The sequence below is a fragment of the Argopecten irradians genome, chromosome 13 (assembly GCF_041381155.1).
Source record: "Argopecten irradians isolate NY chromosome 13, Ai_NY, whole genome shotgun sequence".
Taxonomy (NCBI): domain Eukaryota; kingdom Metazoa; phylum Mollusca; class Bivalvia; order Pectinida; family Pectinidae; genus Argopecten; species Argopecten irradians.
Genome location: NC_091146.1, coordinates 31,934,216 through 31,959,517, shown reverse-complemented (window position 1 = coordinate 31,959,517; position 25,302 = coordinate 31,934,216). Strand labels below are relative to the sequence as shown.

The 25,302-nt window shown below is 34.9% G+C and overlaps 1 protein-coding gene across 4 annotated transcripts in view; it reads left to right on the top strand.

Annotated features, from left to right (window-relative positions):
- The window catches only part of LOC138306746 (uncharacterized), a 56,513-nt gene that overhangs the window by 26,895 nt on the left and 4,316 nt on the right, over positions 1-25,302 (top strand). Inside the window, exons 1-9 of one of the 4 annotated variants that reach the window (XM_069247207.1) lie at positions 12,791-12,869; positions 13,585-13,808; positions 18,397-18,513; positions 18,892-19,141; positions 19,547-21,118; positions 21,490-21,798; positions 22,670-23,182; positions 23,922-24,007; positions 24,747-24,952. In XM_069247207.1, coding sequence (XP_069103308.1) covers positions 13,635-13,808; positions 18,397-18,513; positions 18,892-19,141; positions 19,547-21,118; positions 21,490-21,798; positions 22,670-23,182; positions 23,922-24,007; positions 24,747-24,952 — 3,227 coding nt within the window. In that variant the 5' untranslated portion in view covers positions 12,791-12,869; positions 13,585-13,634. Of the gene's footprint in view, positions 1-12,790; positions 12,870-13,268; positions 13,446-13,584; positions 13,809-18,396; positions 18,514-18,891; positions 19,142-19,546; positions 21,119-21,489; positions 21,799-22,669; positions 23,183-23,921; positions 24,008-24,746; positions 24,953-25,302 lie in introns of those variants that run through there. The other 3 variants (XM_069247206.1, XM_069247205.1, XM_069247204.1) reach the window with 3 other exon arrangements.

Below are 25,302 nucleotides of genomic sequence, written 5' to 3'. Positions count from 1 at the left end.
AAGATTTTCGAATTGGACCCTTTAATTATTTCCACCAACAAGAGTTATAAAAATGTTTTTATTTTGCATGAAATAAAGAATGTTTTGTGCACATTTATCTCCTTAACTACAGCACCTCCTTATCTAAATCGTTCTGTCACTTCTTTTTTCTCTTTCTCGCCGTTTCTGGTCCTTTATTCAAATATATTTTTTACTGACACTTTTATTTTGTTTTCTGAAAGTTTCATTTAAGGTCGTGTAGAGGAACGATAAGACGATAGCTGTGTACGTTATACACTCCGTTAATACTAGTTGTAATGATTTGAAAATAAAGAAATAAAAAAACGAAAATTATTGACAATTTTTTTTAGTATTACTGTATTAATTAACAGTTTATAGCTCTTGTGCTGTTTTTTCTATATTTGCACCTGTTTACGTTCCTTTTTATCAGAAAATCATTCTAAATCTTTTTAGTCCTTATCTGTGATGCCTTTTAAACTAGTTCATAAGTCCTAGTACCGCTTTATACGCAAAAAATTCTATAGGAAAATACCGTTCAACTATGTATAAATCTTTTCAGTATATAAAATGACAGCTTTGAATTACTTTCGAATTTTAAACATTACAGTCACCGTCTACAGTATAACGTTTGGCTGCTTTGATGATAAGATTGACAAAAAAGTCCGTATGTTGCTGTTTTATAATTTTACCATCCCTTTAACACATTTCCTATCTATCATACATGTTAGCCGAAACAGTAACCATTTGCTACTAAAATCTCCTGTTTTGATATTTTGGCATACTGCCAAAATTTATGTGATGGAACAGTTCCACGCGACGAGACGTCACCTCATGAATATGCTAATGAGCTAATACGCGTGGACTATAGCATGTTTTCCCTAAAATTGTTTAACAATGGAGTAAATCAAAAAAAAAATTATTTTAAATTTGAGTAAATGATTTTGCTAGACGTCCTTTTTTCCGTTAAGGTCGTTATTTAAAATTTTGTTTATCTAATTCAAATTTCAGTTTTATTTGGAGTTGCCTGAAATGACCAATTATACACAGGCAATATGTCTTCAAGTCAATTTGACCTGAAAAAAATCTTGACCTGAAATTGACCTGAAATTGACATGAAATTCACCTGAAGTTGAGGTCAACTTTACATAAAACTTTTTTTCAGGTCAATTTTACCTGAAAATCTTCATGTGATTTCAGTTCAAAATCTTCAGGTCAAGGTTTTGACCTGAAACGAGTATTGTGCTTTTTCAGGTAAATTTGACCTGATAAATTTCACCTAAAATTGATCTGAAATTGACCTGAAATTACCTGAAGACAAATTGCCTGTGTATTGTTGCTATGGAGCACAAGCACGTTTTTGAGTAATGAGAATAACACATTTTTTTAGTCGGTTACGTTTATCTTTTTGTCTAATAATACATCAAATTTTTTATTGAATATTTATACATTTATTCAACATATATGAGAACCTGAAAAACACACTTTGCAGTTGTGGATATACCGCCAGCGGTTGCGATTCAGTACAAATCTAGTATTTTGTTTTAAAATTAGATGTGTTATTACTGGAAAGAAACTTTTGACATGTTAATTTGTCTTCAGAAATATATGGAAAAGCGTAAAGTTTGATGAATTAAGCTGTGAAAATCATTCAAATAGACGGACACAAATTCGCAAAAAATAATGTTTGCGAACTGTTTAAAAAAGAGATAAAGAAGGACTTCAGAAATCTAGATCATGAAGTTTAATATGCGCGAACTGTTTCAAATACAGATAAAGTAGGACCTCAAAAATCTAGATCGTAAGGTAAAATCTCCGCGAACTGTTTCGAACAGAGATAAAGTAGGAATCTAGAAATCTAGATCATGAAGTTAAATCTTCGCGAACTGTTTCGAAAAGAGGTAAAGAAGGACTTCAGAAATCTAGATAGCGAAGTAAAATCTCTGCGAAAACGTCATTTGGTTAAAAAACGCGTAATCAAATCAACGCGAAAATAAGTCCGCTTACAGTACTACAGGCTATGATTGAATGATTGGATTAAATTAGTGTTTGAAAGCTGTAAATCAAATCGTCCGGGTAGCGCACGTGACTTTGCATGTTGTATTGTGTATGCTACTTATGATGTTTGCTCCGACATTGGATAGGTATATGTACGTGTGCGAGCACGAAGCGGGGTTATATAGGCCTATCGTTTAATGCTTGTCCGTGGTGGTACCGGTGGGAGTAGCAACAAGATTGGATTAAATTAGTGATTGGCAGGTGTCAATCAAACTGTCCGGGTAGCGCACGTGTCTGTGTATGATACCTATAATGTTTGCTACGACATTGAATTGTGCGTGTGCGAGCACGAAGCGGGGTATATATCGTCTGGCGATCTGTCAATATAATGTAATACCTTTGTCGAAGCTTATTATATGCAGTTAATGTCAAGTAAGTTTCCAGTAGTGATAAATACAGTGTGATGTATCGGCATGGGGCATTACAGATTCAACATATTTCATTATTTGCACCATGTAAAAACAGTTATAAGATAAAAGGCCTTTGTTAAAGCTGATCATTTTGTACAGTTCCGTAGTGTATATTACAGATTCAACATATTTTATTATTTGCACCATGATGTACCTACGTTATTGAGTATTAGAGAAAAACTGTAAAGCTCCAAACAAGTTTTTTTGTAGTGATATATACAAAGCAATGTATAGGTATGTGAACTAGTAACAGTTGAACCAGATGAAAAATTCAACTCAAGACATACTAAATGTTTACATAATGTACTATTCACTAATGTGGTTCAATTAAACGTTTTCATTATGCATTTCAAGTCAAAAATCAACCATTCATATTAGACGCTAATGCGCATGGCACTAAACCTTAAATATTTTTTTTCACATATTTCAAGGACATCTGGTTAGTACAAAAACTAAGCTATTTAAAATTCACAATATCCATAAGTTTTTATTTTTGGCGTTATTTTCATGAATTATTTATGAATAAAACTACAAGTGTTGCTACAGATATATCAAATTAGGTAAAATATTCATAAAGACCATAAGACTTTTGTTGTACTTTCAACATTTTTCAGTTTTTAAAATGATACGTAAATGGAGCATTACATTGTTACTGGGTAATGAAGAGCATAATGTTAATTGTTGCTTTGAATTTTTGTAAATATTTTCTACCATTTGTGCGGTCTTTAATTTTCAATGGTATCTTTTAAATGTTTTACTAAACACATGTAATGTACGTATTTTAAAAGATAAGAGCTAAATGGAGCAAAATATTGTCCTGGAACAATGAAGTGTCAAAATGTGATTTAGATTGCATAAAATTATGTTTTTATTTCTTGCGTTTGTTAACGTTACTTGTCCTCTAACAAGAGTTCACCTTTGACCTTTAAAGCTATTCCGTCTTTGCATATTTCAGAGTTAGCTCCCTTGCGGGTAGGAATCGATTGTTACGTCATTATTTTGTGAGCGCAATTCACGTCGTTTTCTCCGAAATGTATGACGTTACGCTCGCAAACACGTGACGTCACAATCGATAGCTACCCGCAACGGTAGATAACTCTGTAATATGCAAATACAGAATATGTGCCATAACTGGGCGACATATTACTCTTTCTTCAATAATCTATAGAAAATCATAAGATTAAAGATGCTCCACCGCTGACTAATGGCATTTTTCTCTTTCAAAAACTGGAGCACACGATTTAGTATTTTTCTTCTGTTATAAAAGTTACTTACTTTACACATTTACCACCATTGTAAAGTACGAGCTTCTAATTTTACTTCAAGATAAAAATATTGAAAATAATTAATTGCATCCCGAAAACAATCCATGGCACTATGTCCTATATGATATACAGTATTGATTGCGCATGCACCGAAAGCGAAATAAATCATTTCAAATTAAGTTTTGTGTTAATTAAACATATATATATATACACGATTAAACACCAATTCTTGTTCAAATCATTTATGGTCTGTCGGCGGTGGAGCATCTTTAAATGAATTAAGACATACAATCATGTATGATACATTATATATATTAGGTACAGCACATAATATAGGCATTGTAAAATACTTGTTTTTTTATGTCTTGTGTATATTTAGTTGAAAAGATATCTGTAGAAATCACTTTGAAATTACTACTGCTAACATTGTTAAAATGTGAAGTGCAATTATAGACCACAACTTGGCTTCATGGTCCGATCGTATGTATTCATATTTTTACTTGTAAAATTAAAACTTATGGATTTGAAGTATTGTTCATTCATTAATTCAATCTTTAATTCCTCTTAGATAATAGATTCAAAAGAAATACAAAAATAAAGGATTTTTTAAGCTATAAAAGTTCATATTAACAGAAAATGGCCTAAGGGGCCTGTAGGGTGGGTAATTTGGTACCACCATCTTTATGCCTAGTTTAATGAGTTGGTATTAATATTACACACCATTAAGACTTGATAGTCAATACATTGTGATCGGGAGAAGTGTTCCTGTGTGGTGTCTTCAACGGTATGTTTCAGTGAGATAGCACTATAAAAAGGTATGGGTCACAGTATCACAAGGAGACAAATCACGAATATAACGCAGCCTCCCGAAACTAAACAACAGACATACACACACACACAATCACACATCACGTTGCATAATTAACTGACTCTAGCTATCAATAGGATATTAACCATGGATCAAACCAACTAATACAGTAAAACACGGCGATATGGAACCTGTGGGGATCAACGAAATCATTTCGTTATAAGCATATTACGGGCATCGTCTTTGCATATTGCAGAGTTAGCTCCCTTGCGGTAGGTATCGATTGTTACGTCATTATTTTGTGAGCGCAATTCACGTCGTTTTCTCCGGAAAGAATTGCGTTTACTCGCAAACACATGACGTCACAATCGATACCTACCCACAAGGGCAGATAACTCTGTAATAAGCAAAAACAGAATAGGAAACGTGACGGGTAATGAAAATTATTGCATTATGAACATGGATTCGATGTAAGCGCATTCGTTATAAACGTGGTTTACTTTGCATTCATTGCAGTTGTCTTACCTAGGTTTACAGGGAACAGACACTCGTGTAAACATGATTTCCTCTTGAATATTATCATGAGCAGAATCGTGTACCTGCAACAAGAAGTATAAAAATATCAATTTTTCTATTAATTCAGCATTTACTTGCACCTGTATGGGAATTAGCTACAGTTATGTAATGACATGCATGCGTGATGTATCTACCCAACCATCCATGACAGAATATAGTCACCATTTCAGGTGTTATATTCAGTTACTGAAGGCTATATATTTGTATATGAGAAGAGCAGACATGACATATTGAAGTATTTGTAGATTAAAATCGAACAATGAACTTCCACTGTTCCTTTGAAGTGTTGTCTATCGGAGAAAATTTAATGCTGTGATAATGTTATATATATTACAAATGCAGGTTTTGAAAGTTAAATTTTAATCTTCGTTCTTAGATATTTACTAATAACAAACATAGTGGTAGGGGGGGGGGGGGGGTCTCCTCCGGACTTCATTAAAATATGATAGTGATTTGTCCATTGTCGATAAAATGTGATATATTTTCCGCTGGTAAGGTGTTCTATTGCTATAGTACATTACCATGGGCGATGGTATCCACTTGTATAAGTCGACATAGACATAGTATAACCTCCCGAATCAAACAAGCATCCCATATCAATAGCAAGTACACACGGCAGACCGCCCTTATTTAATGATTAACTTGAATAGCTTTTTTATGTTATGGAGATATAACACAAAAATCTGAGTGTACTCTAAATAAACCGCGAAGCGTGATTTTTGTGTTATATCTCCATAACATAAAAAATCTATTCAACTTAATCCTTATAATTCAAATTACTAAAGATAATCTCTTCAATACTCAAAATTCATTTTGGGACTCCTTTGTCTATGAAATCATTACCCCGTTATCTCAGCCAATCAGAAGCAACGTCACAAACGGCGACGCCATTTTTTCCTTTATGGGCTGATAAAGTAAATTTTTAAGCTAATGAAAATGCTCGTAACAAGCAAAATTGAATTATATGACGTTAACTGTTGAAATTATACTATGCGATATGAATATAAGATCAAGCAAGAAATAGTTGCATTTGGATGATATATTCAGACTTGGAATGATTTTAGAAGGAATAAAGGAAAATTAAAACTGTTCATGACGCAAGGACGAATCACTATATGATATGTGTGTGTGTGTATTGAGTAAAAGCTCTCCTATGAGAAGACTATTAATGTCTTCTAACTAAGTAATATGCTATAAATAATTGAAGAAAATGTTTTTTTAAAACCAAACAAACACGACATACTTAAGAATAGTATCTATGATGGTAACATTTTCGTTGAATGGTTTGATAGGTAAACAATTCAGAAAAAAGTAGCAAGCGAAACAGGTAATATACTGGGAAATGTAATTTTATCCAAATTATTATTTGTTTTTATATTATTTCGTGATCTAACTGGCGCGAATTTCACAAGAAACAATGACGTGAGAGATTGTTGTTGTAATGTTACCTACAACACGTGATGGATACGTGAGATAGATAGGTGCATGTGGGAAAAAAATGTGGATTTTTTTTTTTTAAATATTTACAAATTATTTCTACCATATCATAGAATCCGGATCAAACAAAATATCCGGAATTCAGTGAATTATTTCATATTTTTTTATAGGACATGATCTATCATGACTACATTTTGATTCTAATCAAATAACAATTTTAATACATCAGAGTTAAAACGTGTTCCCAAATTATGACGTCATATTATTGTTTTATAACTCGATCCCAGTTAACTTCCTAGTCCCCTACCCAAAGAGTGCAATATGAATAACAGGTGGCTAGCGTGCTAAAATGACATATGGCGTCACATTTATTGCGAACCCTAAACTTCCCGGTGTTGCAATACCTAAGTTGCTCAGAGCAATGAATTTAACTGTAGAAATCTATATTTAGAATTGTACCTGTTGCCCCCTCAACATAATCGTAAATTAATTACGAAATTTTGGATCCCATCGTTTCTGCTCGCCCTAACTTACTGTCTTCTTTATATCGTCTCCCTCGACACAGTATCATTTTCCTCTTCATTTCAGTTTTCGTCTCTACGAACAAGGCACTTATCGCTCCGTGTAAAAGGTATGGGACGACTGGTTTACCCGTTGTCTGTATGATGTAGCTAGGAAGTGCTCTGGTCGGTGTCTTCCGTGACATGGTCAGCATATCACGTGACAAAATACTTAATACCTATTCGCCAAAATAAAAAAACGTGATTACCATACGCAAAATTTATTTAATTTATGATGGCATGCTTTAGTGAGATAGCTCTATAAAAGGGAAGATCCTCTATTACAAGGAGACTCAACACGAATATACCGCAGCCTCCCAAACATACAGGCATTCACACACAACACGAACATATCGTGCCCTCCCAAACATACAGGCATTCACACACACAATAAAAATATTCCGCAGTCTTCCAAAACATATAGACATTCATACACACAAGACGAACGTATCGCACCCTCCTAAACATACAGACATTCACACACACAACACGAACATATCGCACTCTCCCAAAACATACAGACATTCACACACACACAAAACGAACGTATCGCACCCTCCTAAACATACAGACATTCACACACACACACATGAACATACCGCAGCCTCCCAAACATACAGGCATTCACACACACAACAAAATTATTCCGCAGTCTTCCAAAACATATAGACATTCACACACACAACACGAACATATCGCACTCTCCCAAAACATACAAACATTCACACACACAACACGAACATATCGCACTCTCCCAAAACATACAGACATTCACCCACACAACACGAACGTATCGCACCCTCCTAAACATACAGACATTCACACACATAACACGAATATATCGCACCCTCCCAAAACATACAGACATTCATATATGCAACTCATTGCATACAGTTGATGGCGTTTTTGAATGACTATAACTGTTAGTAGAATGATAAGTCCACCCATCAATAAACCGACGTATTGTCCGATTTTCTAGAGAAACGTATAAATCTAAAATATATTGGCAAATGGCAGTGAATTTTGGAGAAAACAAAAAAGGAAGTATTATTACCGCTAATTTGTATAGTTGTTGTCATTTGTCATGCATTACACGCGACATTCGTGTACACCAACTAAACCACATTAATTACTAATTACACTGTATTATGTAAGTACACTCCTAGTATTTGCATGATTTAATTACTTGGTATTCAGTATATGTATACCTGCAAGGCGAGAGGGTGATCATGCATATATATTATTGTATACCTGCAAAGCGAGAGGTTGATTATGCATTTAGAAATATAATTAATATAAACACTTCGACGAAAAATCTTAATTAATCTTTCAATGGTTTTTTTTTTTTTTTTTTTTTATCTACTGACAGACACTTTCCCATCATACAAATAAAACATAGCAAAGATTCTGATCACGAATATACTGAAATAACAAGCAAAGAAATGAACACAACTTCATACATGTATGTCACTTTGATAGTCATTCACAGTACATATGTGTTCTGAAGAACATTAATTCTTTCTTTGTAAAAGAGGCAATAAATATTACAAACTTAAAAGGGCTACCTTTATTGAGTATAAACACAGACATCATTTGCTCTCATTAATATCCATGATACTACATAACATACATTAAGTTTGTAAAATTTTCCTAATTTCCTATTTTGAAGGAGCATAATGCTTTTTATATACGATGATAATTTGTGTTGTTATCCCCCGCCCAACGAAGTTGGCGGGGGATATACAAATGGGTTCCGTCCGTCCGTCCGTCCGTCCGTCTGTCCGTCCGTCCGTACATGGTTTCCGGAGCATAACTCTAAAACCAGTAGAGATATTGCCACGAAACTTCATACACACATTGGTCTTATGGTCTAGTAGTGCCTTTTGCTATTTTTAGGTTTTCACTTTTTGTACTTTTTTCTGTAACCATGGAAACATTGCTGAAAATGGCAGATTTTTGTGTAAGAATCGTTTCCGGAGCACAACTCTAAAACCAGCAGAGATATTTCCATGAAACTTCATAGACACATTGTTCTTATGGTCTAGTAGTGCCTTTTGCAATTTTTAGGTTTTCATTTTTTGCACTTTTTCTGTAACCATGGAAACATTGCTTAAATATCATATTTTTGTACCAGGTTCATTTCCGGAGCTTGTTTGCATATATTATCGAATTCATCATCATCATCAGATTCTTCATTTTTTCATATATTTGATTACTTTGTTGTATTTCCTGAGAGGTTTTTGTTTTTTTCGCTGGTGGAGGAGTTAATTCCCAACCATCTACTCAAAAACGACATCTTGGAATGTAATCAAAGTCTTTCCGACGCTTATGATAGGAAGGGATTGGATTGTATTTATAACAAGCGTTTCGGTGATGCCGCTAACATCAAAGATTCACGTACCTTATTCGTTCGTTACACGTTTGCGAGAGTGCGACTGAATTATTAGTGCTCGTAGTTAGATCGGTAGACACTTGACATAATGCAAATTCAGTGGATTACCTGTTCTTAATATTATTTTTCTTGTAAAATAGTCAGGGGCCCGCCGGGCCACAAACGGCAGACAATCAGGGGGCCCGTAGCAAATTTAAGGGGCCTCGGGCCCCCGGTCTTACGTTAGTGTCGATGGCTGATAGGCACATTAGTCTTATGGTCTAGTAGTGCCTTTTGCTATTTTAAGGTTTTCACTTTTTGTACTTTTTTCTGTAACCATGGAAACATTGCTGAAAATGGCAGATTTTTGTGTAAGAATCGTTTCCGGAGCACAACTCTAAAACCAGCAGAGATATTTCCATGAAACTTCATAGACACATTGGTCTTATGGTCTAGTAGTGCCTTTTGCTATTTTTAGGTTTTCATTTTTTGTGCTTTTTCTGTAACCATAGAAACATTGCTAAGAATATCATATTTTTGTAGCAGGTTCATTTCCGGAGCATAACTCTAACACCAGCAGATATTTCCACGAAACTTCATAGACACATTCTTTTTAGGCCCTTTATGACACGGTCATTGTACTAGTTATAAACAGGTTAATAGTTTTTCACCTATATGCTTCACATTCATAAAACTATTCACCTTGCTGTATCTGCCCTAACCAGAAAAGAAAGAAAAACATTTGGATTATATTCGTGGCAATGTTATTTGGTGGATGAAAGAAATACGAATTTAAAACTGCGGTCAAATTTAAATGATATATATGTATCATAAGACATTAGACAACACAGACCTTGAATTTAATACTGCGTAGAGTAAAATATTTTAAAAAACGAAATGTCAAATGTCAAGGCTGTATACCTGATTCAACAATTGCAGCCCCGCTTTACTTGAATTATACTCCATCTTTCTTAAGCTCAACTTCCTTTTTCCTGTTTTTTTTTCCATACACATAAGTCTCCACAATCAAACTTACTTCAGCTTTGATATCTCAATTGGCGGGGGATCTGAATGACTATGCCCTTGTTGGATATATGAAATGTCTAGACTCCACGACAACGTAGCTCTGTTCGTATACATATAGGACATTATGTAAGATTACAATTTTGGTTTTTTAGTTTAACGTCATATTAACACTCGAGGCCATGTAAGGACGCGTCAGGTTTGTTGGTGGAGGAGAAGAACCCGGAGAAAAACCACCGACCATTCGAACCCGAAATCCTTTATTTGGATTTTATCTGATGTAACATGTCGGACACATTTTAAATCCATGTAGGTCATTATGGCCCCTTAAGTTACAATGATGTTTCAACAAACTGGAGCGTTTGATATTTCATTCGTAACAGACAAAGGTAGGCTAAAAATAGAATATAACAACTGTATTAAACCACGCACGAGCAATTTCAGTATTTTTATAGAGTTTATTGTTATATAAATGTCCTCCACATGCTATGATTTAAAATTGTCGTACAAAGAGAGTTATCGTTATGTTTCTAAAATCAGACACATTTAACCAATAATGATAAGCAGTAGGCATGGGGAAAAACCATTTAAAACGCATTAATGGCTTTTGTTGACTTCAATCTCATTCCGCTTATAACTGTACGATACAACGCATAGTATATAGTGAGACTCCCTTAAACCGACCACCCATTTGGTTGGTTTAGAGACTGTTTGTTTGGGCAAGTGATCGACGTCGACTATTCGGAATATAATATGATGCTAAGATCTTTGTATTAATCATTGATATTATATAATCATATTAAAATTACTATGGGCAAGGGATTCAAAATTGCAATGAAATAAAATCCTGTATGTAATTAGATAAGTTATGATACTAATTAATTTCACGATGCTATCATCAGCTTCGACCTATATCTATAGACTTTTTTTTAGATTTTTCACATCGCCGCTCCGATCGGTATGTATTAGGTGGTGATCAATTATGAGCAGGATCGAAGGTCCTACTGTATTAAAATATATACATTAAACATGAACGCGATAAAATAAATAATCATATGTGCGTTTCGTATGTATGACATCCCGTGGAATTGAATGACATAACTAAGTGAGTTTTTGTCACATTTTGAACAGAAATAGCCAACAACCTTTGTCATACCATAGAACACATCATCCCTTCCTAGACACTTATTTAAATCGCTGTAAGTCCATTACATACTGATTTGACCTCGATGTAATTCGGTCATAAAAGTATTTTTGAGACTAAAATAGAATTTGCTCGTCCCCATTTGGAACCTGTTTTATTTGGTATTTCACGTTCTAGATGCAGATCATTATTTTTTCATCGCTGCTTTTAAAAAAAATCGTCTGTGTAGCTTTAAAGCTTCAAACGAAGTCCTTGGAGGCCTGGTATTGATATAAGATTTTTTCTTCTGAACTTTCCTCCAGTTTTACAATGAGATAGACCAGGGGTAGGTATAACGACAGTGATAGTAACCCCTGGAGTATCAAGTATAAACAACAATGACTCTGAATGCGATATTAATATTAACAAGTAGGTTCTTCTGATGTTAGGATGATACGATTTATAACAAAAGGAAACGAAACAATATCGGACGATCTTTCCAGGATACTGATTTACCTCATCTAACAATGTTAGATAGTATTTACCATGTAAACTGTTTGTAAGGGAAAACATATCAACAATATCGGGTAATCTTTAATGCTTAAGGTTTGGAAAATATGAAAGAAAGTTATTAATTTTATTCATAGGATTTATAACTTATTTTATCTGCTCTATATCTTTTCAAGTGATATTTCAATGCATTTGCGTGTGCAAACAATTCACGTTACCATTACAATGCATTAAGCCTTGGCGCGATGTAGTCTTTTTTACTTCCTCTTTTTAAATATAGGGCTTTGTCTACCTTGTACGTATTGATGTAGCTGGTGTTTTCATGGTGAGTATCGTGATATTAACAATGTAGTACCTACCATTATAATGTGTGAATTTTTGTTTTCTTTTATCATCTAAGTAGGTGTAAGATTGTATCACATTGATGCAGTTTGTGTTCTGATAGGGGGTGCCGTGGTAGGGAGAAACATCTATCTATTATTACCATTTATCACATAATCCGCTTCAAATCCAGTGATTTCGCCCATGTAATATTTTTGCATAAATCACTAGTGTAATATGACCTGGTACGATTTTCATTGGCTAGAAATTCATTATGACGTCAGACAGAAGCAATAAAATGACGTCACGAAAAATGACGTGACATCAGGATTACGAGGACCGCAGCTGAGTAAAATGGCAGTCTCTGCTGGACTTTGTGGAATACATTTTGTCGTGACATTCTTTGTTATGTAGGCATTTTTAGAGATGTGATAAAAAGTATCTTAAACTTGTGTTCAATTCATATGAGATTTTATGAAACTCGTCTCAAAGTTTTAATTTTTGCTCGTCAAGACTCGCAAAAATAAAAAAAAAATCCTTAGACTTATTTCATAAAATCTCATATGAAACACTCATGTAAGATCCTATATATATGGAGTTTTGATGTGATGGGGTCCTTATTTTATTCCTATGTAGATTTTATCCGCATGGCTAACATTGATGTAGCGGTTGTGTTCTGATAAAGAGTACCGTGGTATTAAGAGATATGTACCTACAATTAACATGTATGGAGTTTTGACGTGATGTGGTGCCTTTTTACTTCCTATATAGATATAAGATTGTATCTGCATTGATGTGACAGGCTTTCTCTGATGGAGAGTTACCGCGGTAGCACAAGACACATATCTATACAGAAGTACTGGTCACGAACGGAGCAGTCGATATAACGATACATATCGTGCATAAGTAAAGGAGTAGGTTTATTTCTGTACCAGGAACTTCGGGATTAATAACATGCACCATGCTTACTGCGATTACTTACACCGGTATTATCAAAGATACAGTCTATGCAAATATATCATCATGATCAGACATGTAGATTTATGGAAAACCCATTGAAATTGAAAAATCAATTATTGTCATTTTATACAATTTGCAGAAAAAATAACTTTTTTTTTGTTACAGAACGATGCTTTCAACAACAATTTTAGACCCTGCGAAACTGTGAGAGCACCATGCAGCAAGTTAATATGAGAGGTTCACCGCCAGATGTCATCCAAAATCAAATTCCATATCCGCAACAACAGTTACTTACTTTCGCCGGAAATGACATCAGAGGTTATGTAAACAATACCGATCACCACGAGGAACCTTCATCTGTTTTGAGTGGACCATCTGTTGCCTATAACGTAAGTACTTTATGAATATTCAGTGAGATATCACTAATAAGAGTTACGTTATCGGAAGAAGACACAATACCAACATACTGCAGGCTTCCACAACATTAAAACATTCCCTTGGACTTCAATGTGTAAGGCGATGTCATTGTATTCTAGAGTTTTATGATTGTTGTCCATTGCTAAGAAAATGCATGTTGTTTCCTTGGCATCTGGTTCCCTTCTCCAATATTATTTATGTCCCCGGTAACATGTATTGTTTCTTCTCGCCTTGATTCAAGTTTTAAGTTCGAGTTGCAGAATAATTCTCTGTAGTTTAGTATTCTAGAATTCTTCATCTTGGCAAGAGCTCAGTAAAATAAAATTGAAATAGATGACTCTAAAACAACATATTCTATCAAATTGTAAATGGCGAATCATAAAAAGAAGAAGGACCAGGAAGTGAAAAAAGCATTTTCCTCTATTCAAACTTAAATCCGGGTCAAAATGTTAAAGAAGATCGTGCTGGGAAAGCGGAACTACAATGTATTAGGTAAAGTAAAAGTGAAGATACATCTCATTTTTTGTTTTTCAAAAAAAAAAAAAAAAAAAAATAAATAAATAAATAAAAAAAAAAAATATTATTTTAGATCAAAATCCTTATTAAAATGTATCAAGTTTATTTACAGTTTGTTTCTAGTTTCAAGTTTATAGACTTCATCTATATCAAGTATATCTATAGTTTGTTTCTTGTTTTAAGTTTATAGACTTCATCTATATCAAGTATATCTATAGTTTGTTTCTTGTTTTAAGTTTGTAGACTTCATCTATATCAAGTATATCTATAGTTTGTTTCTTGTTTTAAGTTTATAGACTTCATCTATATCAAGTATATCTATAGTTTGTTTCTTGTGCCAAGTTTATAGACTTCATCTATATCAAGTATATCTATAGTTTGTTTCTTGTTTTAAGTTTATAGACTTCATCTATATCAAGTATATCTATAGTTTGTTTCTTGTTTTAAGTTTATAGACTTCATCTATATCAAGTATATCTATAGTTTGTTTCTTGTTTTAAGTTTATAGACTTCATCTATATCAAGTATATCTATAGTTTGTTTCTTGTTTTAAGTTTATAGACTTCATCTATATCAAGTATATCTATAGTTTGTTTCTTGTTTTAAGTTTATAGACTTTATCTATATCAAGTATATCTATAGTTTGTTTCTTGTTTTAAGTTTATAGACTTCATTCATATCAAGTATATATATAGTTTGTTTCTAATTTCAGGTTTATAGACTTTATCTTAATCAAGCTTATCTATAGTATTTTTTCTAGTTTCAAGTTTATAGACTTCATCTATATTCAGTATCTCTATAGTCTGTTTCTTGTTTCAAGTTTATAGACTTCATCTATATTAAGTTTGTCTATAGTTTGTTTCTAATTTCAAGTTTATATATTCACCAAGTATTTATAGTTTCTTGCTTATATGTTCGTTTTGTGTTTTCTTTCTTTGTACTTTACACGCTTGCCTACTTAACAAATAACGAGTTTCTCTGAGGCAACAGTTTTTCTTCGTGAAATGTCTATCATATCCATTAAATAAAATATATAATTAATAAAGTAATTAAAAAGATAAATTCAAGACAAGGTGGGTTACTACCCGAATTAACACACATTATTGCTCCAATTATTAAGGGTCCGTTAGTTCAAAAACGTTAAATCGTCGCATTCGTCGCCATCATTTGTGTAAAAATTAAAAAGTTGAATATGTAAAATAGATACGCATCAGGCTTCTGTAGGTTTTAAAATTTGTAACATTTGTGTAGAAATAAAAAGGTTGAATAATTAAGATACACATCCGGCTTTTGTAGATTTTAAATTTGCGTTGTCACTATAACTACCGGTTACGTAGGATATCAAAATTAATAACAACGTGTTATCAGTAAATTATTTCCCTTTGTATGTAAGATGACGAAATATTTTTTCTCTTCTTCTTTATCCTGATAAACGTAATATGGTACCATGCTCCTCTGTCCCCGTATTTATTTAATCACCTATTAATCATCCTTCCTAACTGCAGCCATCATTTTCACCTATCATGTAGTAGCAAGCTATCATCTGCCATTTTCCCGCCATGTTTTTTTTTAAGTTTTTAGTGTCGGTTTGTTAACACCTAACAATCACATTTCTCTATCAGATAAACGTCTCAATCACCACGTTTGATATAAAATGTTAGAAATCATATTAAAAATATTATATTTTTAAGAGTATGGTTTAAAGGCCCATTACCTTTCCGGAGCAAAATATAAAGGTTTCTTAAAAAACATTAATAACATCAGAAAATGCATACCGATGACCTAAAATAAGGTTACGACACCAAACATATGCAAGATTTATGAAAACAGTGGAGAGTCAAATCGCTGTTTTGCCGTCTGGCGCAGTGATAATCAACTACCGCGCTGTATTTACGACGACGGCGGGAAACATAATACGACCCGCGTTATGAAAACAAATATGTTATTTATTTTAATCAAATCGTCCAGAAGGTTATGATAAATGTAGTATTAACGGTAAGTTAATAATTCTCAAGACTCTACAAAATTATCGATCTTGTTTTACATTCCCATTTTAAAAATTAAAAGCCGTTTCGGAAAGTTAGTGGGCCTTTAAGACATGCAGATATTTCACGGTTGACCCGCTCTGGCGGTGGTAGGCGAAGCTTAACCGATTGTGTCTGCTATATATAACAATAACCTTATTTTATAATACAGAAATTTGATACAAAAGTGTTACACATATCAGACGTCTACCGCGTAATGCTTAATGATGATCCACCACCGACGAATAGTATTTTATACCATTACCACCATTGAAGTTTGAGTTTCTAATCTTAATTCAAGACAAAAAATAATAAAATAATTAATTGCGTCCCGAAAAAAGTTCCATGGCACTATGCTCTATATGGAATTAAGTACTGATTGTGAACGCACTGAAATACATTATTTCATTTGCATTTTTGTATTTATTAGACGCACATAAACAAGAAAATACGTCAGTTATTGTTCAAATTATAAATATCTTTTATGCTCTGTCGGTAGTGGAGCATGTTTAATGTTTTAAATGTTAAAATAAACCTTAGAATGGGTTTGAAATTATCAAAGCCGCGTATTAGAAATGAAATAAAATCATGGTCAATTTTCATTTAATTGTAATTTTTTTTTTTTTTCAAAGTCTTTTTTTTTTTTTTTTTTTAATTTTGCTTTTTTTTCTGTTTTTTTTTTTTTTCTCTTTTCTTTTTGCTTTTTTGGCACTCAAAACCGCATGTCCCACATTATATTTGTATTGGAAATACATATATTTTGACTATACCAAAGTCTCCCAAAACATACAGACATTCACACACGCAACGGCATGATAAATAACCCTAGTTGTTAAACAAATATCCAATCAACTGATAGTATTTATCAGCACATTTTGTTTTAATGCGTTGATGGCATTACCGTTTCAGTATTGAGAGCCATTTTTTTCGTAGATATCAGTCTTTCAAAATTCTCTTCAGTAGCAACCCTACTAAACCATGTATTGCGCGAGTCAGATCACAGGCCCGTCTGGTGTCAGTTCGTGTTGCTACAGATAAATTAAATTGCAACTTTTAAAACTCAGTTAAATTCGCTGTCAGGAAAAGACTGAATAATTCCATTAATATTTTGGCCACGAAAGAAAGCGTGCACGCATTAGAATCCCCCAAGTTTGTCAGTAGAATGCAAAACCTGTTTTTGTTATAAAGTTTTCATCATACACTGCTTTCAACGTGGTAAGGTATTGTAACGATATGGTACCATTGACGCTTTGACAGAAATGTAACTACTTATAGGGGTCGATAAATGAGGGATATTGTATGATGAATGGATTAATCTCATATATAAATCTGAGGACGTAATTCGATACCTGCGCCACCTAACGGGTCAAAACTGCTATTCAAATCATATGCAAATGACCAGCTCGTTTGCATATTTTTATGAAATCTTTTATGGTCAATAAGAACTTCGTCATGGCGTGTGTAGCCCTAAATGATGATATGTTGTTAAATACACTAAGAATTCGACTTCTTATCAGGATGTGATGAATATTTTATTTTCTTAAATTATGACATTAAGTGTAGCAAATACCGTATAATATAAATTATGGTAATGAGATGCCACATGAATATTAATTAATCCACATGTGTAGCCAGACAGCGCCCTTAAATAACTATATATTGTAGCCTTATCTTTCATATATAGAGAGGTATCGAAATATGAGCTTACCTTTGATATAATGTAACTCAAATATGACGAAAAGCTACTGCTTTACGGGTTCATTACAACATGGCGCCATAATGTACAAGCTAATTAAAACGATTCCATCTTTACATTATACAGTTATCTGCCTTTCAGAACGGTATTGATTGTGACTTTGTTAAGAAAATACGTACTTTTCTCGTAAGCATGTGACGTTGTACTCACAAAAGCATGACGTAACGATATATACCTACCCAGAAAGGCAATCATAACTCTGTGATATGTTAATGCAGAAAAGGATCAAACCGATTACATCCTGTGTCTTTTTTTCTGTTTCAGAATCCGGGAGTACCAGGGAATCAAACACCAGTATCTGTGGTAAGGGAGGAGGAGGAATACTCACCACCCACCCCACCTCGGACCCCCACACGTTCATCGTCAGCCATCTATCAACAGGTATCATATTACTGTTAGATATTAAAAAAAATCACGATTAATTTAATTTATGTTCAGGTACACAGGTTGTAGCAATAGTTCGGTATTTGCATATTACAGAGTGGTCTGCTCTTGCGGGCAGGTATTGCTTGTGACGTCATGTGTTTGCGAGCATAACATCATAAGAGAAAACGACGTGAATGTCGCTCACAAAATAATGGCGTCATAATGGAAACCTACCCGGAAGGGAGGTAACTGTTTTACCGACTTCATGTTACCTCTTACTTCTGTAGTCATTGTTTTCTTGACGTCAGTCCTTTGTTTTGACTCAAAAAATCAATCTAAAATGATATTTTCAAATTTTTCATTTTCAATTTTTTCTTTGTCATTCTGCTTCAGCGCCCTCTAGCAAGCTGCCGAGAGGACGTCAATATGCGGTTCTCTCCACTGACTGTAACAACTGATTTGTTAGTGCCGGAAGGACCACCATCCACACCAGTGACGTCATGCGTGCACTCTGACCCCTGCTCACTGACGTCACCGCGGCGCACTAAATTCCAGGATGACATGAACAGCTTACTACAGACCAAACATGCTATGGAACAGTTCCTGTACGAACACATGGAACGACAAAGAATCCTTAACTCCGGTAAATGCTCAAATTTTATCACTTGACATTATTGATTGCCCATTTGCTCAGAACATCAAAACTTTACAAGCGTTTGAGCATATCACGTGTCAACATTCTTAATTTATTAAAAACATATTCAATCTACTTATAAGTTTGCGTAGGCTTTGGCGACATGCTCCAGTGAGATAGCACTATAATAAGACTAGAGTCCTGCTATGACGAAGAGAAACAACAGGAATATACCACAGCCTCCCAAAACATACAGACATTCACACACCGCAACACAATGCATATAAGTGAGCTCGTCATATCATCTTATCGTATTTTCGGAGACAACCTAATTGTGACAGGTTAACGAATGCTTTACAAAAGATACAAAAGTACAAGTAAAAAATTAACAAAAATGTTTTGGTTGTTTTACAGTTTCCACTGGCTTTAGTGATACGACAATGAAACCCTTCCCACTGAAAGATCCACCGAAACCGAAGTCCAAATTCAAGCGGCAGATCTCGACTGAATCGAACGATCCAGGTGATATAAAAGTCGGAATGAAAAGTCCGATTAAACGTCTGCAGGCTACGGCTTATGATGAGCCAGATTATACCGACAGAACAAGCCTACCAAGCAGGACTAAATCTAGCACATACACTCAAGGAAGTCAGGTTTCCGAAGCTCCAAGTCAAAAGAAAGATGATACGGCGAAACAGCATCCTTATGCAATGAATGTTAAATGGATCTTTAGCGAAACAGACCCTTCGCCAAAAAAAGAAGAGGATTTTACAGAAATATCAGTGGCCGATGAAATTTCCAAATGTGAAACTAAAAGTGATAACAGGTCAGATATGTCTATAAGTCATAGTAGTCATGAGACTGATAGTGTCGGTCGAGCACCTCAAACAGCCGGTATCCTTTTGTCAGATGAAAACGTTTTTACTCGTAACTGTGAATTGGATAATGTAAATGGTGAGCTAGCCAAGTACCGGTCGGAGGTTTGCGCAGTTAGGCCTTCAAAAGACGTCGGTAATGAGCAGGAGCGGGTTACTATCGCAGCAAGTCCACGGAAGTCTTCCGAGACCGCACGCGTCTTTGATCCCGGAATGACTGTTAGAAATAATGAGATGAACGGCAACTATTCCTCTAATCTGAACACGGCGCCCGATACGGGACGAATTGTCGACTATAGCAAACAGAATATTGGGGAGGATCTACACATGATGATGTCGGGATTTCGGAACCGAGATGGTCGTACAACTGGAACTGCTACAACGGACGTGTCCCACGTGACACACAAAGGATTCATCTTCCCACCAGAAGCTAGTATTAAAGAACCAATACCCATGAGCCCGAGGGTTGTTTGTTCTAACACTCGTCCATCGTTCTCTGCTGCAAGCGATTCCTCTTCCCGCACTGTCTCTACACAAAGAAACGCCTCGATGACGTCACAGCGTCCTCCGTCTATGACGTCAGCACGCTCGCAATTAAGCAGACAGATGATGCCGTCTCCCACAACAAAAGAGCAGACGATGTACAGTAGGGAGATTTCTAATTACCAACGAGACATGGTCGGTAGTCATCAAAGACGTCGATTCTTCCACAGCATGAGTGACACTGACCATTCACCATCCAAACAAGAAATAGAACAACTGAAGTCTCTCAATCGTACAATCTCTGATCCATCTTGTTTTTCACCGTCCAAGAAGAACATGCTAACTGAAGACATTATCCGAATGGACCCGAAGTATTTGAGATCCGGAAGCCAGTATGATGATGAAGATTTGCCATCCCGTCCATTTAGTGATGATGACAGACAGTATCCGTCTTCTCAGTATCACCCGACCGAGCGTGGACCGGGCACATCTGGGTACCATGGGGCAGAACTAGGGAACCAGTACCATCCAGGAGAGCGTGTTCCCATGGGAGCTGCTTACCACGTGTCTGATACGGCAAGGCGACAGTTATTTTCGGAGGCCAGTGCTAACCCACATCAATATAAACGTAAGTACTTGATAAACCTACATAAAGAATGAAATGTTTGGTAAACTTGAAACACCTAAAGGCCACCTATATCGAAGTGTTAGATCAAAATGTTAGAACATGCTATCAGTTGGAAGGCTAAACTATGATAGAACGCAACTACATATTTTCAGTCTGTATGGAAGTCTCTTTCTAAATTAGTTGTAACCCGGACCATAAGCCTTATTTTCTTTTTCTTTTCATAAAACAGGCTGCTTCTCATTACTTGCAACAGTGGCGTGGGATTTCTGTAAAATATTTGGTTTCTAGTTAAAGGCACTGCGTGGTTATGTTGTTACATGTACACGATTGCTATTCAAAATATCTAAGCACATATCGTTCCTATGCTACAGATCGAATTACGAGAGAGTCCCCAAAAGATAAGATTCCCGATTACATGGCTGCTTATTTGATCAAGACCAACTTCTGTACTGCTGAGGAGATTCTTAGCTTTAACGAAAAGGATAAGCCATGTCCGCGGGAGGCCCAGGACTACAGGCTTACGAGGGATTGGATGTTGGCAAGGCACGCTACTGGAAGTTATTGGAGCCAAGACGAGTACAACATGCGACCTACGGAGGAATATGTCTCAAGACTTCAGGTGCCGCAACAGTCTGTGTCTCATCAAGCGCCTTCTCCACCACAGAGAAAACGAAATCGAGGTAAGAACACGTAATTTTTCAAAGTTATGAATTATAGATGAATGGCTTTTTTCTCCAGCAAAAACAAGATCAGACGAATAAGTATTTTTCAACTATTACCTATATGGAGTGAAGTACTCATTTCTCAACCACCAAACGCAAAACAAGTTATTCTATATCAGTATTTGACATATATTTATTAGACATATTTTAAAAGTCAATTATTGTTCTAATTATGAGTATCGTTTATACTCTATCGGCGATGGAGCGTCTTTAATATTTTGCAACGTTAAATCAGTTGTATATAATTCAATTGTACGTTAAACGAGCATTTTCATTGGCTTCAAAATTTTCTTTGTCAGCCCATTAAGGAAAATATGGCGTCGCTGTTGGTAACGTCGCATCGGATTGGCTGAGATAACGGCGTAATGATTTCATAGACAAATGAGTCCCAAAATGAATTTTGAATATTGAAGTGATTATCTTTAGTAAATTGAATTATAAGGATTAATTTGAATATATTTTTATGTGATTGAGAGTATACTCTCATCATAAATCGCTTCGCGGTTAATTGAGAATACACTAAGATATCTGTGCTATATCTGAAGTAAATTAATTATAAGGAATCAATCAATCGCCTCCTGTAAAAATGTCCGTATGCAAAGCATATTGTAATACTATAATGCAATGGCAGTAAAAAGGCAACTAGATCTATCTCCAATTCAAAATGTATGATATACATTTTTGAATAGTAGAGACATGGTCTAAAAACACTAAAACAATTTTAGTGAAAATCACAACGAACATGCCTCACTGAGTTCTATGAATATGAAAGGTCATTCTAAGTGTCGTTATTACAATATAAATCATTTCCTTCCTGTAATTATTTTAGGTGATGTTGATATACGCATGGTTTGTGAGGACTTCCGGTTATCTGATAAATCCAAACAGTACCCGGACAACTTCCGGTACCAGGACGAGGCCACACAGAACTGTAAATGTGCCAACGTCGAGAAAGAAATCCTAGAAATGGCACATGACGCCTTCCGAAAAATCCGCCGGAAAGACGACTCGAACGAAGCATTGGAACAGTTCGGCAAAGAGGTCCAGGAGACAAAGATCCGAATCAGTCAGGCGTTTGAAATACTAGACGGTGTGAAAGCTATCTGTAAACACGAACGAACTATTGTGGACATGTTTAGCGGAAGTGTTATATTCAGAGTAAGTTGTCCGACGGTGTTTGCACTTGATGACCTCTGGGATTCGTACCAATCTGGGGAGTTGACCTCGACTATAAATAAGCATTTTGTGTCGGATTGCCTAAGGACCAAGTATTCTGACATGGATATTGGTCTGGTGGTTACAATAACGGAGGAACAGTACAGACGAGCAAAGAACGAGCTAGGTAAGTAAAGTTTGTTAATTTACATTTTACAGGCCATCGACCGTGGAGGTCATTTAGGGCCGGTTAAGCTTACATAAGTTATAGACGAATGTACAACATCTTCGGCTCAAGAATGGAGTCAAGAAAGGTCCAGGAAAATACCTCTTATCACCATGATGGTAAAATGTAATGATGATATGCGGCGTCTTTAATATTTGATTTCTCCTCTTAGAAACAGCATCGAAGATATCCAAGTCTAGAATAATACAAAAAAAAAAAAAAAAAAAAAAAAAAAAAAAAATAGACCACCTCTATAACACTTTCTCTAAGGAATTCAATTTGGGTGTTGATCACCTTCAACAATCGATTTCTTTTGATAGAGAAAGACGTTTAAGTCTTATTAGGATATTATCTGCCCCTACCATTCTATTTATCCCACATACCCCCACCCTCCTTTCCCCTATTATGTCTGTAATTCAAAACATCACATCTAACTATATTGTTAGTTTCTCCAGTGCTTCCACAACACCAATCAAACATGTAAAACTTATTATTATACTTACTTCAGTTTGTATGGTCTTTTCTCTTCTTCATAAATTCCATTATTCTTCCTAACGTCCTCCTTGCACCTGCCTCCTTTTTGGTCGCCCCAGTGAAATTGGTTCGCGGTTATGTCCCCTGATATTAAAATTCCATATTAGTTCACAACAGGATGACGTCAATATGGAAGATGTAATAAATATTATCATTGCTGTTTTAGACACTATCATGTCGCCTGGCCGGTTGGATAGCTCTCTTTCCAAAAGTGACACAGAAATAGCAAGCATAACGGGGGACTCCGTAAAGGTAAAAAATGCATTTATATCAAATTTTAAGTACATTCCTCCTCATTTCGTACAAATGAGTTTAAGAAGGTACATTTTTAACTTTAAATGAGTTTAAGAAGGTTTTTTAAACTTAAATTGAAATTCACCTGAATTGAAATTTCCTTATTTGGAATTTACCTTCATTGAGAAATACCATAAATGAGATTCACTTTTGTTAATTGAGATTTACCTTGATTGACATTAACCTTAATTGAGATTTTCCTTCATAGAAATTTACCTTAATTCAGATTCTTACCTTAATTCAAATTAACTTTAATTGATTTTATTGAAATCTTAATTTAGATTAACTTAAACTGAGATTGACCTGACTTGAAGTTTACCTGAATTGAGATTTACCTTAATTGATATTTACATAAATGAGATTTACCTTACTTTAGATTTACTGTAATTGGAACTTACCTTAAGATTCACCTTTAGTCAATTGAAATTAACTTTTATTGATATTTACTTTAATTGACAATTACTTTAATTGAAATTCACCTTGATTGAGATTAACCTTGCTTGCACCATTACTCTTAATTAATATTTATCTTAACTGAGATTTATCTTAATTTGCAAATACTTTAATAGAAATTCACCTTAACTGAGATTGATCTTTAGTCAATTGAAATTAACTTTTATTGATATTTACTTTAATTGACAATTACTTTAATTGAAATTCACCTTGATTGAGATTAACCTTGCTTGCACCATTACAGGAGAATATAGGCTACACCAAGACACTACCGTCTGCCTGCCGTCTTGGTGTCATTCATAGTAGATGTCAGTCTGCCCCCGTCACACACACACCGTCCCCATCATCTAGTCCATCATGGCTGCCCAAGTCTCCAATGTCGCCGCTAGGGGGCGATCGCAAGTTTACGTTCCCCGGTGAACCTTCGTCAAGACGTATATTTCAGGAAAAGTAAGATATCCTTATTTATCAGAATAATCGTAGTAGAATTTCAATGTAGATATAAATACACGAAAAATTGCAAACAATTGAAATATAAAAGAAATCTTCGGTTAGATACTTTTAGATAAAACTGAACTTTAATGACTTTATTTTGAAAGTGTCATATCACATATAGCTATATATGGATGTTTCTTAAACTAAACACCTAAACACTATAAAGACCACCCAGATAACAAAAAAATAATGGTCTTGATACAATACCTGTAGCCAGGTGTTCTTGGTACACAATCTTATTAAAACTAAACTTTTAAATCTAATCCACCACGATTCTTCAATACAAGATCTAACAAATCCCCGTT